The following is an 18,186-nucleotide window of genomic DNA, read 5'->3' as shown; positions in this document are numbered from 1 at the left end:
CATGTTTTTTTTTTTTTTTTAATTTAAAATTTTTAATTTTTTAAAAATAACTTAATTGGCCGTCAGATATTTACAGTACTACATCAAAAGACACACGACAAGGCTAAAAATAAACTAGCTTTTGGATTCAAATATACTGTGCACGCGGCGACGCGTAGTAAATGTCTTTTGTGGAGCCGATCAATGACGCATTGATTGGATCGGCGAATTATGACATTAAAGCCGATCAGAGTAAAATGCTAAATATCGGCCGATACTGATCAGCCCGATAAAATCGGTGTAAAGTCTACACACAACATAAGCCAGTGAGTTGCTGCTGTGCTCAGTTTGGTCGGGCGACCAGTCGACTGGAGTTCATTCATTCACAAAACAGTACTGCAATCAGCTTAGCAACCTACATACACAAATAGACACGCTGCATTTTTACAGTAGGGGTTTAAGAGAAGGCTTCAATCTATTTATGTTCAGCCAGCAGGCTCAACAGGAGGTTTAAAAGGTGGAAGGTTGGACGAGCTCATTGGCTTAAAATACTATTTTTGTCTTTATTGTTGGTTCTGATTCATACAACATGCTCCCCAATGTAATAGGAAATGGGGTGGGAGGACATGATATCCAGGTAAATCTAAATAAATTAGAATACAGTAGGAGAGTTCATTGTGTTGTTGTTGTATTGTATTTCAACATTGCAATTGTAAAAGTGAAACCCATAAATTATAGATTCATTCAACACAAGAAATACTTTTCAACCTCATTTACGTATTAAAATCAACCTTTTCAACCTCATTTACGTATTAAATTATTTTTTTTTACCTTTTTCACTCTTATTTAACAAATAGATTTTTCAGTATCTGTTTAAACAATCGGGACTCATCCCTAGCTCCCCTCCACTTTGGTATCCCTCGGAACTCCGTCCTTGGTCCGATACTGTTTTCATTATACATGCTTCCTCTTGGTCAGTTGAATGAATGAAATTCTGAATCAACTATAAGATCCTTTTACTTAGAAGGTACTTCATGACCTTGCCTCTTCCTACATCTTTGAGCTACTTGCCCCTCATTCCACCACACATCCTATCCGCTCCAACTATCTTGACCTTTGAGCCATCTCTCGCACAAACCGTAAATCAAAAAGTGACCGTACGTTTGCATTTCTAGCCCAACTCTGTGGAATCAACTTCCACAATCAGTTAGATATGCCGAATCCGTACACTGTTTTTAAAAACGTCTAAAGACTCATTTATATCGCAAAACCTTTCCTTAGACATTCCTTTTTATTCCCATGTCCTGTCTTTTTTGTTTTTTGATTTCCCCTTGGTGTCATGTCTACCATCTTGTCTACTTTGTCTTCTTGATTTTCCTCTTAACCTATTCAACTTTGCATATGTGTTGTAAAGCGCTTTGTAACTGTTTTTAAAAAGTGCTAAACAAACAAACAAATAAATAAAACATTCAAATTTTTGTGAGAATTTTTCAAAGTGGGTTTTCGTTAGCTGTAAGTCAAATCATAAAATAGTTTACTCTGTGGAGTGAATCTATGAGTTTTTGAATTGAACTACAGAAATACATGAAGATTTGTAATACATATTTATTGAGATGTACCTGTAATGTAAAAAAAAAAAAAAAAAAAACCACCATGCCTGTGGGATGTTGGAGAGCTTAGAGAACAGGCCTTCAACCCCAAAGCAATTGTGGGTAAGTAAACAGATTTTTATTTTCCAGCTGTCCTGTCTTCTCCAATAAGCATTTGCACGTAATTGACCAACAATATGTGTTACCGATGCTCTGCTGTGTCTGCATACTTGCGTCTGTTGTGATAAATGTGGTCCAATTCTGTATTTTCTTTGTAGGTGCAGGTATTTGGAAGCTTCAGCACGGGCCTCTATTTGCCAACAAGGTGAGTCACCAACACTGTCTGTATCATTGGACCTTTATTAACTGTACCTCTCGTTACATTTGAACATTTAGTCATACAAGTGGAAAAATACCTGTGGTCACATTACAGTATTTCCTCAAATATCTAAAATCTCTATGCTCCAATTTATATCAGTTAATTAACAGTATTGTATGTTAAAGCTGACCCCGTTTGAAATATGTTGCTAACTAAAACAGCAGCACCTACAGAGGTAATCAAACAGTCTTTCGGGTGAATGGTGTCTTATCGCATGTGGTCTTGTTTAAATCCGCCAGATTTTGCTGCATTTATTTCCGTAATAGGCTTTTAAATTTAGGTTTTCACTCGTCAATAATTGAACTATACCAATAACAATGCATATTTTGCCAAACAAAGCCCAAACCCATTATACACAGAATGTGACAAAAAAATAAAACTAATCAAACAAGCTCTCAACCTTACAGTTGTCTGCCTGCGTTTACATTCATAACTATTGTACAACTTTTAGAAGTTAACAAGGACGTGTCTACCCATTTCTTAAGTGTCTCAGTTTGTCTGGGTTCATAGTCTCAATAGTTCACACATGGGCATTAGAGGATTAACTGCTGAGCCCATTTGAACTTTGTTGCTAACCAAAATATCAGCACCCACCGAGCCATGGAAACAGTCTCTTGGGTAAATTAAAAGTGTGGAGTCTTTAGTCTTCTATTATTCATGAAGATTTTAAGTCTTAAATGGCAATTAGCGTTCCAATTGACTTTGATGTGTTTTCTCCACAGTGTTCTGCATGAGCCCGATTTATTTATTCCACCTGGTTTTGCTGCATTTCTTTCCTTAGCAGTCTTTTTTATTCCAGTTTTAAGACCAATAACAATGGGCTTGTCAAAGTATAGGCTTCTCCCCAGTCCACCCATCCGCAATATGATCATTAAATGCATGCTCTCAACCTTTGACAGTGTCTTCTGATTTTTATTTATTTATTTTTTTGCACCATGTCCTTATTTTGGACTGAGCTGCCAGGATAGATATATTTCTATGGCTTTTTTTTTATGTGTGTCCTGCGTCTGAGACGCACAAAGATTTGCAGGGACGCATGAAGCATATTCAGTCTGCATCCGTAGACGCGTGGTTTAAGACCCAACCTGTGTGTGTGTGTGTGTGTGTGTTTGTGTGTGAGATAGAGAGAGCGAAAGAGAGAGAGAGAGAGAGATAGAGAGCGCTTCCACACACAGTGAATCGAAAGTATGAATTCTGTCTTGGTGGTATCAAATCAGAGGCAGAGTAGGGCGGGTTATTGTTCCAGAAATACAATTGACACGGAAGTCTTTTTCTGGACTCGATAAATTTTCATTGTTGTGGTAAACAACAACTCCTTTATTTATCTTTTATTAAACCAGGTAAACGCTTATTGAGAGGTAAAATATTTTTCAAAAGCCAAGAGACTCACATAGTCTCAAGTGTAAAATGATCTATTGTACCATACCTTGTCGCCGTGATCACATTTTTCCTACTTATTCAGTCACTGGCACCCTTTGGTTCTGGCATTACAAAAAGCCAAACAAAAAGCAAAACACACTTGAGTTAATGATGATGATGTCTTACAAGATTTGCCCAAGTCCGGTGTGTCATGATCCATGATTTATTTGCGACTTTAGAGGCGAAATTCCACTGTTTCGTCACCAAAGGTCTAAAGTTCTAAAGGTGGTGTTGTTTTGTGTTCTCCGCAGTGACATCGACTTGGTGGTTTTCGGGAAGTGGGAAACACTCCCCCTGTGGACACTGGAAGAGGCTCTCCGGAAGAGGAATGTGGCTGACAAGAACGCCATCAAAGTTCTGGACAAAGCCACGGTGAGCGTGCATGCACTTGCGATAGACATTCTCTTCTGTTTTATAAATAACCGTCGGACAGGAAAGCCACCAGGAATGATCTCCCAGTCCAATTGCACTCTGATTCCCTTGCCTTGCTGCGCAGTCGTAGAATATTCCATTGCAGTATTTTACAAGTGTTCAGTTTTCCTTCCTTGTAAATGGTGGAGTAAAGTTAACGTGGGCGACCAATGTTTTTGCTTTACTTTTTTTCCTGGATAATTTTGACTAAACTTTCCTCCAAAGTCCATAACTGTCCGTGCCAATCAGAAGCCATGGCTGTCGGGGGAGGTCTACAGACTACTGAAGGTCCGCAACGTGGTTTTTAGGTGTGGGGATGAGGAGGGCCTGAGGACGGCCAGGGCCAGTCTGTCCCGTGGCATCAGGGAGGCCAAAAGGGGGAGTACTCCAAGAAGATCGCCCACTGCTTTAGTGACAGCAGTGACACCACGGTGTCTGTGGCGAGGTATTCAGACCATTACGGACTACAAACCCTCACCACAGAACTGTGACAGCTCCGCCTCCCTGCTAAATGAGCTGAATGACTTCTTTGCTCGCTTTGAGGCATACAGCAGCACGCCTGCACACAAGATCCCACCCCCTCCTGGTGAGATGCTGACACTGACCCGGGACAGCGTGAAAAGATCTCTCGATAGGATCAACACACGGAAAACTGTTCCGGCATAAAAGGGATACAGATCCTCCATTCTCCTTGATCTAACAGCCGAACAGGACCAAAAAAAACCAAAAAAGATCAACACAAGAAAAGCCCCGGACCCAGATAACATACCCGGTGGTGTTCTGAGGGACTGTGCAGCTGAACTCACAGATGTCCTCACGGACATCTTCAACACCTCCTTGAGTCAAGGTGTTGTCCCCACGTTGTTGCTTCAAAGCCACCACCAAAGAAGTCGTCTCCCTCCAGCCGCAATCACTACCGTCCAGTAGTCCTCACTCCAACTGGTCAACCAATGACGCCGTCTCCACCGCTCTCCACTCTGCCCTCACACACCTGGACTCGAAAGGTCTCTTTATACTCCCGCGGCCGACAACGCCCGCATTGCATCAAGTGACCGACAAATTGTCCCGAGCAGTACCTCTGCGTAGCTTGCCGCGCACCTAACAAAAATAGTTGCTGTGTGTCGAACGCCACGGAAATCATCTCTCGTGATTGGTCCGTTTTAGTCACATGCTGTGATGACGTACCAGCGTGCCCCTTGGTTCTACATACCATCTACGTCGCTGCCTTCTCGATCGATTTTGCAACATAATTAAACGCATCATCTGGTCATCATCAGAACCATTTGTTCTGTCGCGGTCGCCATTGTTGTTGCTTTGTTCCTTGTTACTGAAAGGAAAGTAAAAACGGCTACGAGAAATGCCCCAAAAAAATATGCAGAGGAAACTCCACCATGTGGATTCCTATCCAATACCAGCCGTAGCGACACCCCTGATTTGGAGGAGAACTGCAGGACACTTTCAAAACAGCGCGTGTGGGTTGCGCTCGAGTACAAAGGCAAACTGCGTGCGGGACAGCCGCAGTGACGTCAGGACGGTCGCCGTCCGCGCGAGTATAAAGAAGCCTTAAGGACACATATGTCAGAATGCTGTTCATAGACTTCAGCTCATTATTCAATACCATCATCCTTATACAACTGATCTACAAACTGGACTAGCTGGGGCTCAACACTTCGATGTGCAACTGGCTGCTGGACTTCCTGACAGGGAGACCGCAGGCCATACGGGTCGGCAACAACACATCCGGCACCATCACTCTGAACACGGGGGCTCTTCAAGGTTGTGTGTTGAGCCTTCTCCTCTTCGCCCTGCTGACCTATGACTGCACACCGACATACAGCTCCAACCTCTTCATCAAGTTTGCAGACAACACAACTGTGGTAGGTCTCATCAGCAACAGGGACGAGACAGACTACAGGAATGAGGTGAGCCTCCTGGCCGGGTGGTGCATGGACAACAATCTCTCTCTGAACGTGGAAAAAAACAAGGAGATTGTTGACTTCAGGAGAGCACACTCCCAGCATGCTCCCCTGAACATCAACGGTGCTGCGGTGGAGCGGGTTCCTGGGAGTGCACATCACCGAGGACCTCTCCTGGACCAGCAACACCTTATTATTGGCCAAGAAAGCTCACCAGCGTCTCGACTTCCTGCGCAAGCTGAGAAGAGCCAGAGCCCCGAGCCCCCCCCCCCCATTATGTGCTCGTTCTACAGAGGCACCATAGAGAGCATCTTGACCAACTGCATCACTGCCACCCATCAGTCACACAGCCTCTTCAGTCTGCTTCTCTGCAGGCCAGGACTAGCCGACTCAAAGACGGTTTTATTCATCAGGCTGTCAGGAATCTGAACTCTCTGCCCGCTCTGCCTCCTCTAGCTCTTCTGTGCTCTGCCCACCTGAATTCTGACAGCCCGCAAACATGTAGATACACACACACTCTTACACGCAATACACGCACGCACACACACACACTCACACCAGACTCGGGGTCGCACCAGCCACTTTAGCAGCATTGTGGTTTTGTCATCTAATTTATTAATGTCTTATTTGCCTTGGTTCTCTGACCTTGACTATGTTGCACACGTCACCTGACCTTTGATATTTGCACATTCAATTAATACTTTTTTATACTTAGCTTTTATATTGATGTTATTATTTTCTTTTGTAGCACCGCGGGCCCTTGAGTACCGTAATTTAAATCCTCTATGCGTTACGCATATTAAAGAATTGACAATAAAAGTACCTTGTACCTTGTCTCATTATAAGACATAACGCAGCATAATTTTCCACAATTAAAAAATTAACAGACATTTTTGGTTAAGATTTCAAATAGTACATGTATGTATATACTCTAAATAGTAAATGATATACTGTACACTAGGAGCACATGAGTAGCAGGCCTGCCCTAAAAAGAGCTCACCAGTGATGTGACATTGTGATATCCTAGGAATGTTGTAGAAGTGATCATTTGAAAATGTAAACACTTACACAGATGAAGTGTTGCATATTGATATTTATCTGTTTAGTACCTTGTTCAATCATTAAAAAAAAAAGAATGATTGTGAGAAATTGTTAACATGATCAGTGTCTTCACATAGTTAAATAGAATTAATTGTTAATAATATCAGTAAAGTTAATTTTAGCACATTTATTATTTCAGAATTGTGAATATAACTGGAAGCCCTTCACATTGTCAGTACCCAAGAAGTAGCTTCCAGTTTCAAAAACATTGGTGACCCCTGCTGTCCACCAAAGAATACACTCCGTTCTGTGTCGTTCTAATTGCAATACAATCTTTCAGATAGGAAATAATAAAAGTATAAACAAATAATGTGTTCCTTCATAAACCATGTATTAACTGTACAGGTGATGTTCTATATAACGTTTTAACCCCCCTAATTATCATGCAGGTGTTGAGAGAAGCTCACCGCTGTATAATAAAACTGTAAAATTAGTACTACGAAATAAAAGTAAAATAAAGTAAAACTACTCACCCTTTTAAAACATCTGACAGACGTAATGGCAATGGAACAGGAAGGTCACTCACAGAGTGAAAAAGCAACTGGTACCCTTCTGTTGTCGCATCACACAAAAAAAAAAAATGCAGAAAAAGCAACAACACGCAGTAAAACTTTGCACTTGTTGCAATATGTTGGATTTCCTGTTGTGTGATGATCATCTCACTTTTCCCCTTTCTGCCACTACTGTTTTGGAAACCCACAGTAAGAGAGAAAAACAAAACAGAATCCTTTTGAAGTTCACTGAGTTACATTTTATAAGTTTTAACTCTGCGTTTAACTTGGAGGTTTCACTGGATGTGTGTGTATGTTCTACTACATTTTATTGCACGTTTAATATACAGTGCCGTGAAAAAGTATTGCCCCTTCTCAAATGATCTTTTTGCATAATTTCTCCACTTTAATGTTTAAGATCATCAAACAAATGTAAATATCAGACAAATATAACCCTAGTTAAGTTATAATGCTGTTTTGCGATAATGATTTCATATATTAAGGTTAAGTTATGTGGCTCTGTGTGGAAAAAGTAATGGCCCCCTAAACCAAAAAATTAACTGGTTGGGCTATCCTCAGTAGCAACAACTGAAGTCAAACGTTTTCTATAATTGGCAATGAATCTTTCATATCTCTGTGGAGATAGTTTGGCCCACTCTTCCTTGCAGAATTGTTTGAATTCAGCAAAAAATTAGATTTTTCCAGCATGAACGGCCTTTTTAAGGTCATTCCACTGCATTTCAAGTCTGGACTTTGACCAGGCCACTCCAAAACCTTAATTTTATTTTATTTTTTTAAGCCATTCAGAAGTTGACTTGCTGGTGTGTTTTGGATCATTACCTTGCTGCAGAACCCAAGTGCGCTTCAGCTTTAGAAGTTGTCCTGAGTTCCTTTGTGGCTTCCTGGATGAGTCATGGTTGTTGTTTTGGGGCAATCTTTTTGGCCGGCCGCTCCACTGTTCCATGTTTTCTCCATGTGAGGTTATTGGCTCTGGAATCCTAAAGCTTTAGAAATGGGCTTTGTCATCCTTTCCAGATTGATCCATCCATCCATCCATTTTCTACCGCTTATCCGGGTTGGGTCGCGGGGGCAGTAGCTTTAGCAGGGATGCCCAGACTTCCCTCTCCCCAGCCACTTCATCCAGCTCTTCCGGAGGGATCCCGAGGCGTTCCCAGGCCAGCCGAAGGACGTAGTCTCTCCAGCGTGTCCTGGGTCGTCCCAGGGGTCTCCTCCCGGTGGGACGTACCCGGAACACCTCACCAGGGAGGCGTCCGGGAGGCATCCGAATCAGATGCCCCAGCCACCTCATCTGGCTCCTTTCAATGCGGAGGAGCAGCGGCTCTACTCTGAGATCCTCCCGGATGACCGAGCTTCTCACCCTCTCTCTAAGGGAGAGCCCGGACACCCTGCGGAGGAAACTCATTTCGGCCGCTTGTATCCGGGATCTCGTTCTTTCGGTCACGACCCACAGCTCATGACCATAGGTGAGGGTAGGAACGAAGATCGACTGGTAAATTGAGAGCTTCGCCTTTCGGCTTAGCTCCTTCTTTACCACAACGGACCGATACAAAGTCCGCATCACTGCAGACGCTGCACCGATCCGTCTGTCGATCTCCCGTTCCATTCTTCCCTCACTCGTGAACAAGACCCCAAGATACTTGAACTCCTCCACTTGGGGCAGGATCTCATCCCCGACCTGGAGAGGGCATGCCACCCTTTTCCGACTGAGGACCATGGTCTCAGATTTGGAAGTGCTGATTCTCATCCCAGCCGCTTCACACTCGGCTGCGAACTGCTCCAGTGAGAGTTGGAGCACACGGCTTGATGAAGCCAACAGAACCACATCATCAGCAAAAAGCAGAGATGCAATACTGAGGCCACCAAACCGGACCCCCTCTACGCCTTGGCTGCGCCTAGAAATTCTGTCCGTAAAAGTTATGAACAGAATCGGCGACAAAGGGCAGCCTTGGCGGAGTCCAACCCTCACCGGGAACGAGTCCGACTTACTGTCCGACTTATATGCGGCCCAAACTCTGACTCCGGTCGTACAGGGACCGAACAGCCCGTATCAGGGGGTTCGGTACCCCATACTCCTGAAGCACCCTCCACAGGACTCCCCGAGGGACACGGTCGAACGCCTTCTCCAAGTCCACAAAACACATGTAGACTGGTGGGCGAACTCCCATGCACCCTCGAGGTGCAAGTGCACGTGTGGACACCCTTATGCTTGAACATGGTGTTCGTTATGGACAATCCATGACGAGCACAATAACAGAACACCGCTGGGGTTCTGATCGGGGGGGGGCCGTTCCTCCCAATCACGCCCTTCCAGGTCTCACTGTCATTGCCCACGTGAGCATTGAAGTCCCCCAACAGAACAATGGAGTCCCCAGCGGGAGCGCTCTCCAGCACCCCCTCCAAGGACTCCAAAAAGGGTGGGTACTCTGAACTGCTGTTTGGTGCATAGGCACAAACAACAGTCAGGACCCGTCCCCCCACCCGAAGGCGGAGGGAGGCTACCCTCTCGTCCACCGGGGTGAACCCCAACGTACAGGTGCCGAGCCGGGGGGCAATAAGTTTACCCACACCTGCTCGGCGCCTCTCACCGTGGGCAACTCCAGAGTGGAAGAAAGTCCAACCCCTCTCGAGAGGACTGGTACCAGAGCCCAAGCTGTGTGTGGAGGCGAGTCCGACTATATCTAGTCGGAACTTCTCGACCTCACACACCAGCTCGGGCTCCTTCCCTGCCAGAGAGGTGACATTCCACGTCCCTAGAGCCAGCTTCTGTAGCCGGGGATCGGATCGCCAAGGTCCCTGCCTTCGGCCACCGCCCAGTTCACACTGCACCCGACCCCTATGGCCCCTCCCACAGGTGGTGAGCCCATGGGAAGGGGGACCCACGTTACCCTTTCGGGCTGTGCCCGGCCGGGCCCCATGGGTGCAGGCCCGGCCACCAGGCGCTCGCCTTCGAGCCCCACCACCAGGCCTGGCTCTAGTGGGGGGCCCCGGTGACCCGCGTCCGGGCAAGTGAAAACGAAGTCCATTGTTTGTCGTCATCATTAGGGGTCTTTTTCCGGACTGATAGATGTCAATTACTTTATTTCTCGACTGTTATGATTTTTCTTTGGATCGTGTTGTATTGTTGCAGCTTTTTTAGATCCTTGTCTGACACGATTTTGTCGGGACAGATTCTGTTTGAATGACATCTTGATTGAAGAGGTCTGAAGGTAATCAGGCTTGGGTGTGATCAGTGAAAATTAACCAAAAATTGTGATTAGCCACAATCAATTCATGATTTAACAAGGGGGGTAATTACTTTTTAACACAGGCCCAGGTAACTTTGAATAGTTTTTTTTCCTTAATAAATGAAATCATCATTTAGAAACATAATTTTAAGTTCACTTGGGTTATATTTGTCTGATATTTACATGTGTTTGATGATCTTAAATAAAGTGGGGAAACTATGCAAAAATATAAGAATTTTAGAAGAGGGCCAATAGTGTCTCACGGAACTGTAGCGTTCAGAGATTTAAAGAACAGTTGCTTAGCAATGTGCCAGATGTGCACAGGAAGCATGTATTGTATTTTAATACAACTTGTTGTTTTTGTATTTGTGTGTGATTTCCATTATTTCCCATTTTTATTCTACGATTTTGCTCACAATTCATTTTAATCAAGCTTTGTTTTGCCGTTTTTTTAAAGAGGGAAGATTGTTCAGTTTTACATGCTGGCGCATACTGCATATAACACGGCTGGGTGGCCTTAAAATAAAATAACAAAACAAAAATTTCCCAAAAAATCAGATTCAATACATTTTAATAAAACATTTTAAATTTTCTGCAATTTAATATCAATGACAAAACTATTCCCTTTGAGATTAAGATGTAACAACAAAACTGGTCACTGAAATAAAGCCCTAAAGTTGAAACTAACATGGTAACAGTGGGTTATTATTATTAAATTATTATTATTATTATTGTCATTGGCATGGTGTCTTCCCAGGTGCCCATCATCAAACTGACGGACTCCTTCACAGAGGTCAAGGTGGACATCAGCTTCAATGTGAAGAGCGGCATCAAAGCGGCGTGCCTCATCAAGGAATTCAAAGAGGTACTGTCGCTTTTAGAACCCGCTCTTTGAGGCCACTTAAATGTCAACGTCATATTCCTGGTGTGCAGAAATACCCCGTGCTGCCTTACCTGGTCCTGGTGCTCAAGCAGTTCCTCCTGCAGAGGGACCTCAATGAGGTTTTCACTGGAGGAATTGGCTCCTACAGCCTCTTCCTCATGGCTGTCAGCTTCCTGCAGGTGGGTTGATATTCCGTCGCGCCTGTCCAGGGTTTCTTAAACCTTTTGGGTCCAAGGACCCCTTGCAGGGACGAAATTTTCCAAGGAAGAAATGAAGGCGATACTATGGCCTTTAACATTCGTAACTGTAAATGTTTTAGTGCACTTATGGAACCAAAAACTATGCACCATCATGTAAATAAAATACATTTATTGCAAAAATTTGTGCAGATCCCCAGGTTATGGCTCATGGACCCCTGGGGTCCCCATTTTGAGAACCACTGTGCTAATCCACAAGGACCATCATTTACAAATCTGGACTTTGTTTTTCTTGTTTTCCTTCCACTAGCTCCATTATAGGGAGGACGTGTGCAGCCCCAACATCAACTTTGGCGTGCTGCTCATCGAGTTCTTTGAGCTCTACGGGCGCCATTTTAACTACTTGAAAACAGGCATCCGGATAAAAGACGGCGGCTGCTACGTGGCCAAAGACGAGGTTCAGAAAAATATGATGGATGGCTACAGGCCCTCCATGCTCTACATCGAGGACCCGCTGCAGCCAGGTGGGAATTTTTTAACTTTTTTATTAACATGCTGCTACTCTAGTCTCCATTTTGCTGCAGCAGCCCTCTTTCTTTGCTGCAGTGGCCATTTTTCTTGTGCCCCCTGTTTTGGAAAATATTTTTCTGACAGAATAAGTAAGGAAGCAATCTTGTCTTTGTTTTTTTAATCCAAAAAGCTATTTACATGATATAAACAAAAAGAAACAGAGGGAGTTAGGGAGAAAGAAGAAGGAATAGGGAGAAAGAAAAAGCAGAGGAGAGCGAGGGGGAGATGGCCAGCTGTCCTCTTGCTGCCCACACACTCTTTCTGAAGCCGAAATGCCAAAAAACAGATTAAAAGGTCCTTCAGTCAGATTCAGTAAATTTCCATAATCAGAACATTCCCATCAGCTCCCCAGCCAGCTGTTGTAGCCGCTTGGGAATGTCATTCAATAAGACAAACAATGGCTTGCTGCTATTAACAAGGCTAAACATCTTAGAGACGTTACGTAAGCTTTATGGAACAATAAAAGAATACATTATAAAGCAAAAGCGACATTATAAAGGAAAGGCACTAAACCTTATAAATGTGACTATAAGTAATTTGGCCAACTCACCTCAGTCTCCTCCCAAATAAAGTTTCAGCGTCATTGAGGAAACATGGTTACATATTATAAAAGTAAGTGTACATCCTAATGTAACGGATTTACCGTCTTCTCTGTGGATGCTGTAGTATTTCACTCCACAGTCTTGGCACAAGCGGCCCATCTTCTCAAATAAAATGGTGCTGTCTCGCAGACAATGACGTTGGCCGCAGCTCGTACGGTGCAATGCAGGTGAAGCAGGCGTTTGACTACGCCTATGTAGTGCTCAGCCACGCCGTGTCTCCCATCGCCAAATACTACCCCAACAACGACACAGAGAGGTAAGTGCATCTCATTGTTAATGCCAAATAGTGAGTCTTGTTTGTTTTTTTAATATTCAGTTTTGATTTCACCATAGATAGCATTAGACAAAATGTACTTGAGAAATCAATAAAAAACAACTTTAAATTACCATAGTTCCTCAAATACTGACTGTCCCAATTAGTTGCCCTGTGCATCTTCCACGTAAGACGAATAACCACCTCCCTTTTCACATCAGTAGCAAGAACTGGTTGCAATAAGGTTCACATGTGGACAAATGGTTAAGTGCTTATTCTGTATGCAAACCCAGTTGCTAACCAACACAGCAGCACCCATTGAAGCATGCATTTCTTCAAATAGTGCTTCAAGCTTGTATATGGCACCTATTCACATTCAAATGAATCAGTAGGCTACTTGTTCTTCTTAAGTCGCCTTACTCCAATTAGTTGCTCGGGGTTTCGTTCACTTAAACAAAGGAACGTCTCCCTAAATAAAATGGCTGACTTTTTCCACCAGGACAAAAAAAAAACAGGTCTTAACGTAATTATCTGATTCACTGACTCTATTGTTTACACACAGACAGTGAAGAGTCTAATACTTGGCCAATTGTAACTCTGTTGCTAACTAAATCAGCAGCACCGAAGCTACGGGTGGTACTTCTAAGCCTGTTTTATGCAATTAATTGGCTTTTTTAATACCATTTATAATTGTGTGTTCTTACATGCAATCTTACTGCTTGCATGTATTGTAATGAGACTTGAAATGTTTTCCATTCCATTGTGCAAGCTTATCGTTGGCGTTGTGCTGTGTGAACAATGTTGTTCCTTCCACGCAGCATACTTGGCCGAATCATCCGCGTGACTCAGGAGGTGGACGAGTACAGGCATTGGATCCAAAAGAACTGGGGAAGCCCGTCCCAGAAGGACCTGCCGCTCAACCGTACGTCACCCAAAGCAAATGCTCACCCTAAACTAAACTTTTTCCACTGAGTGCCACTTACAGAAAACTGGAAGGAAGAGTCAAAATTCACAACATTAGACGCCGGCCAATACATTTCCTGGGTCAGTTAGAATTTGTATGTAAACAGTCCTCTTCTTTGTGCTGTTCACATTTTCACTAGCAATGTGACAAGTGGCCGCCATCTTGGTGGAATTTTCTAAAAAAATATGGATTGAGCACTTAAAACGGCTCTAAAATTCTCCATAACAAATAAATTAATGAAAAAAGAATTGCTGACTAAAGAACATGACCTATTCGGCAGCCCAAACTGCTGTTCTCACAAATAACATTCTATTTGCGGTGTTTAAGTCAAGTTTTTTAAGGGAAGTTAACATGCCGTAATTTTTAAGGGGTCGACTTGGAGAACACCTGTGTATTTCTGTCCGTATGAGCTTAATTATGGATAGTTTTTGCTAAAACCTTTCAGCTGGTAGAAGAAGGGCTTCCCTTAGAAGCAGACGATCGGGAATGATCAAGTGTGGCTGTGGATGTTGGTGCAAGTACGGCGAAGTTGTCAGAAAATAGCGCGTTTCCCAGTGACTATTGACGTTCTCGTTTAGTGTATTTCTTAACTAGCAACTGTTGATATAAAAAAAAAGTCGTGCACCATTACAGTTTTCTGCCATAGTTGAAACAAATGAAACCACGAGCCGCCGCAACTTGTGATACATTCGCGTTCACCTGTAGATTCACATGCTACGTCCTCGGGGAGAGTTAAATAAAACAAAATATGGGTTCCCTTAAATTATTGCAGTGATCGATTGAGTTTCTGTACCTGCGTAATATGTTTGTTTGACTCTCGAAATAACAAAGCACAAAACCCTCTTTAAATAACGTATGCGTTCATGTTCACCTCCTGCTCACCGTACCTAATGAAGTGGCCCATTCACCCATGAAAGAAGGAAAAAAACGATAACGTTGTGCCGATGTTGGTAAAATGTCAATGATTGTGTAGTCTTGTAGTTTTTTCCAAAGAATGAGCATACATGGCTATCGGTCCACATTGAATGCATGTATATGGATGAATTTGCTTGAATAATAATACTCACATCGTTCAGCGAAAGATTCTGTACGTCTTGTGTAATCTTTTGAAGAATTAACTAATTTTGCATTGGGATAGATGAACCCGATGAAACCGAGCTTAGTGCTTAAAAAACGGAAGTCCGTGGCGTAATCACAATTAAATTTTAGATACAATATTGTTGGGCAACACTATACAGTAGTATAGTACACTACTATACAGTAGTGTACTATCTGCTATCTACTCAAAAAAATAATAATAATTGTGTAGTACCAAACTTCATAGTTGCACACAATAGCTTTATAAGTAGGTGCGTAGCAAGTTTCAGCCAAATCTATCAAGTATTTCCTGAGGAGAAATGGAACTACTAGTGAAATCATGTAATTCTATTACCGTAATTTCTTGTGTATAATGTGCATTTCCCCCCGCACCCCCCCCCCCCAATGTCAATGGTGTACATTATCCATAGGTATAAAGGGGGAAATGAAAAAAACTTTCCCATTTCATAAATGTATGCCCCCATCTCGAGGTTATGAAAACGCTGTACACTTTCCTTCCAATATCCCACCGCCAGCTAGAGTTTGTGAGAAAGGTGTACACTTTCATTCTAATATGCCACCGCCACCTAGAGGTTAGGAAAAAGTTGTTGTCGACACTTTTATTCCAATATGACAGGTAGGGTAGGTATGACTGCATATATGTACATTTGTGTTCATAAGTTTACATAACTTGGCAGAATTTGTGAAATATTGTTTTTTAAAATACGACTGGTGACTGAACAACAACCATCATTAATTTCTTTATGATTATGTTTTGTTTGATGATAATGCTTTTCTGAAATGCTTGACTGTTTAATTTGAATCCCATTAAAATAAAATTAAATGGGTTTTGCCTGGCCCTTCATGTTTCCTTATAGAATTGTACCCATCTGCCTGGGTAATCAAACATATGAGCACAACTGTGTGTTTTCTCATTTACTAAATAAAAGTAGGGCTGTGCATTTCAAAATAAGAGCAAGTAAACGAAAATAAAGTATTACATGTTCAAATAAAGTGCTTAACTTCAGAATAATTCTTTGAAAAAACTAACAAAATACAGATAATACTGTACTGTACTGTTTGAATCATATGCGTAGAAGCAAAATCCTGCATTGTAAAAATGCATTATACATAGGTAGAAGGGTTTTGCAGACTTTTGAGGTCAACTTTGGAGGTGCATATTATACATGGGTGCACATTATACACAAGAAATTACAGTACAAAGTTCCCATTACCATGGCAACCAATGGTGGCATTTTCAAAGTACGTTCATATATTAATGTCCAAATTTGTATAGCTTAGCTTCCTTTTCCTTTTGAAGAAAATAGACTATCCCTTGAAAATAATTATGTAATTTTGACTAACATTTTTGTCAATTTATGCTAATTGGAGCCTTTAAATTAGCATATTCATGACTAATGAGTTCAAACTCGAATTCAGCATGGCCTATTACATAAGTGTGTTAATTTTTTGTAGAGATATATTGAGAAATAATGAAGTTATCCTGTTTTACTCAAATTTGAAGGCGTTTTTGAGTGGAATTTTGATAGGCGATTTCTCAATTTCTTCGGAACCCATCATCCGGCTTTCAAAATGTTTGCTGCCTTGTACGCAGCTTGAAGTCGCCGTTCCAACCAGACTTTGCATTTTGACTGATTCCAATTTTTATTTTTATTTTTTTTAAATCTTGTCACGTTTCTATTTTGCCATGATAAGACCAAGATGATACTTACCAATTGAGTATCAGTACCCTGACATGGTGACGCTTTAAACAGGATGTTCTCAGAGGGAAGTGACCTCTGAGCTTAGCATGTCGGACTGTCCTCAGCAGGTCGCATTACAGATACAGAGAGACTGGAAGAGTCACAGAAGTGGATGTCTTTGGACGTTTTCATGGATCAATCACTTGTTAATAATTTTGCCGTTCAGCTCCTTTTTAGAATATAGCAAGTTGTGTAAAATGAACAGTTCATGTGCATTCAAAAGTTTAGGAAAGAATAAATTAAGTTCACATGGAAAGATGGTAGTGCGTCTTATTTTCAGTTCATTGTGAAATTTCACCTGAAAGCCTTTTTGTAAGTATTTACACTTTTTGTGAGTAGTATATGTATGTTAAGCAGTTAAACATCCATCCATTCTCAACACCGCTTATCCTGTTCAGGGTCACGGGGCGCCGGAGTCTATTCCAGCTGACTTTGGGCTAAAGGTGGACTACACCCTGAACTGGTCGCCAGTCAGTGGCAGGGCACATGTAGGCACGAACAACCATCGCACTCACATTCACACCGTCACTGAGTGGGAATTTAACCCACGCTCCCCACACACAAGTCAGGCGAGTGTATCACTACACCATCAGTGACTGGAGTTAAACATGTTTAAAGTTTTTAGTATTGTTGTGATTTTTATTTTATTTTATTTATTTTTTTAAATTAAAGAATTGCAAAATATGTTGTACCATTAACAAATGTTTTTAAAGTTTTAGAGTTGAGGGGGGGGAAGATACATTTTCTTTAAAAATACTTTGAAATATTTCGAGGTGCTGTGGTGGCCATCTCGGGTGTCCTTGGCCATGGTAAATCCTGGCAAAATAGATGAGAACGAGAGGTGAGCCAGGAATAATATAGTTGGATTACTCTGATGATATCCCCTCATTTTCCTACTTGTGTAATAACCAGTTGAGAAAAAATAAATACATGCGATTATATGATGATGGAATACTCAAATGTAGTTGATTAACGAGATAAAAAATGAAAGGTCATCTGTGGGTAGGACACATTCATTTAAAGCAGGGTGGGCAAACTGCGGCATATGGGCCATATTTTACTTTTTGATTTAAATGTAAGAAAGCAACAAAAAAATAATATAAAATATCCTAAATTATTTGTTTTATTAATATAAATATAAAGTAATATAATAAAGTATTATGCCGGCACGGTGGACGATTGGTTAGCACATCTGCCTCACAGTTCTGAGGACAGGGGTTCAAACCCTGGCCCCGCCTGTGTGGCGTTTGCATGTTCTCCCCGTGCCTGGGTGGGTTTTCTCCGGGCACTCGTTTCCTCCCACATACCAAAAACATGCGTGGTAGGTTGATTGAGGACTCTAAATTG

At 42.2% G+C, this 18,186-nt stretch overlaps 1 protein-coding gene across 2 annotated transcripts in view; it reads left to right on the top strand.

Annotated features, from left to right (window-relative positions):
- tent4b (terminal nucleotidyltransferase 4B) overlaps window positions 1-18,186 on the top strand; it is a 73,262-nt gene that overhangs the window by 44,518 nt on the left and 10,558 nt on the right. The window contains exons 3-9 of one of the 2 annotated variants that reach the window (XM_061669199.1): window positions 1,847-1,893; window positions 3,618-3,738; window positions 11,288-11,395; window positions 11,464-11,592; window positions 11,921-12,134; window positions 12,912-13,038; window positions 13,854-13,957. In XM_061669199.1, coding sequence (XP_061525183.1) covers window positions 1,847-1,893; window positions 3,618-3,738; window positions 11,288-11,395; window positions 11,464-11,592; window positions 11,921-12,134; window positions 12,912-13,038; window positions 13,854-13,957 — 850 coding nt within the window. The remainder of the gene's footprint in view (window positions 1-1,846; window positions 1,894-3,617; window positions 3,739-11,287; window positions 11,396-11,463; window positions 11,593-11,920; window positions 12,135-12,911; window positions 13,039-13,853; window positions 13,958-18,186) is intronic. The other variant, XM_061669209.1, reaches the window with a different exon arrangement.

Source organism: Phycodurus eques, chromosome 2 (assembly GCF_024500275.1).
Source record: "Phycodurus eques isolate BA_2022a chromosome 2, UOR_Pequ_1.1, whole genome shotgun sequence".
Lineage (NCBI taxonomy): Eukaryota > Metazoa > Chordata > Actinopteri > Syngnathiformes > Syngnathidae > Phycodurus > Phycodurus eques.
The sequence above is the reverse complement of the archived record's forward strand: the minus strand, read 5'-3'. Positions and strand labels throughout refer to the sequence as shown.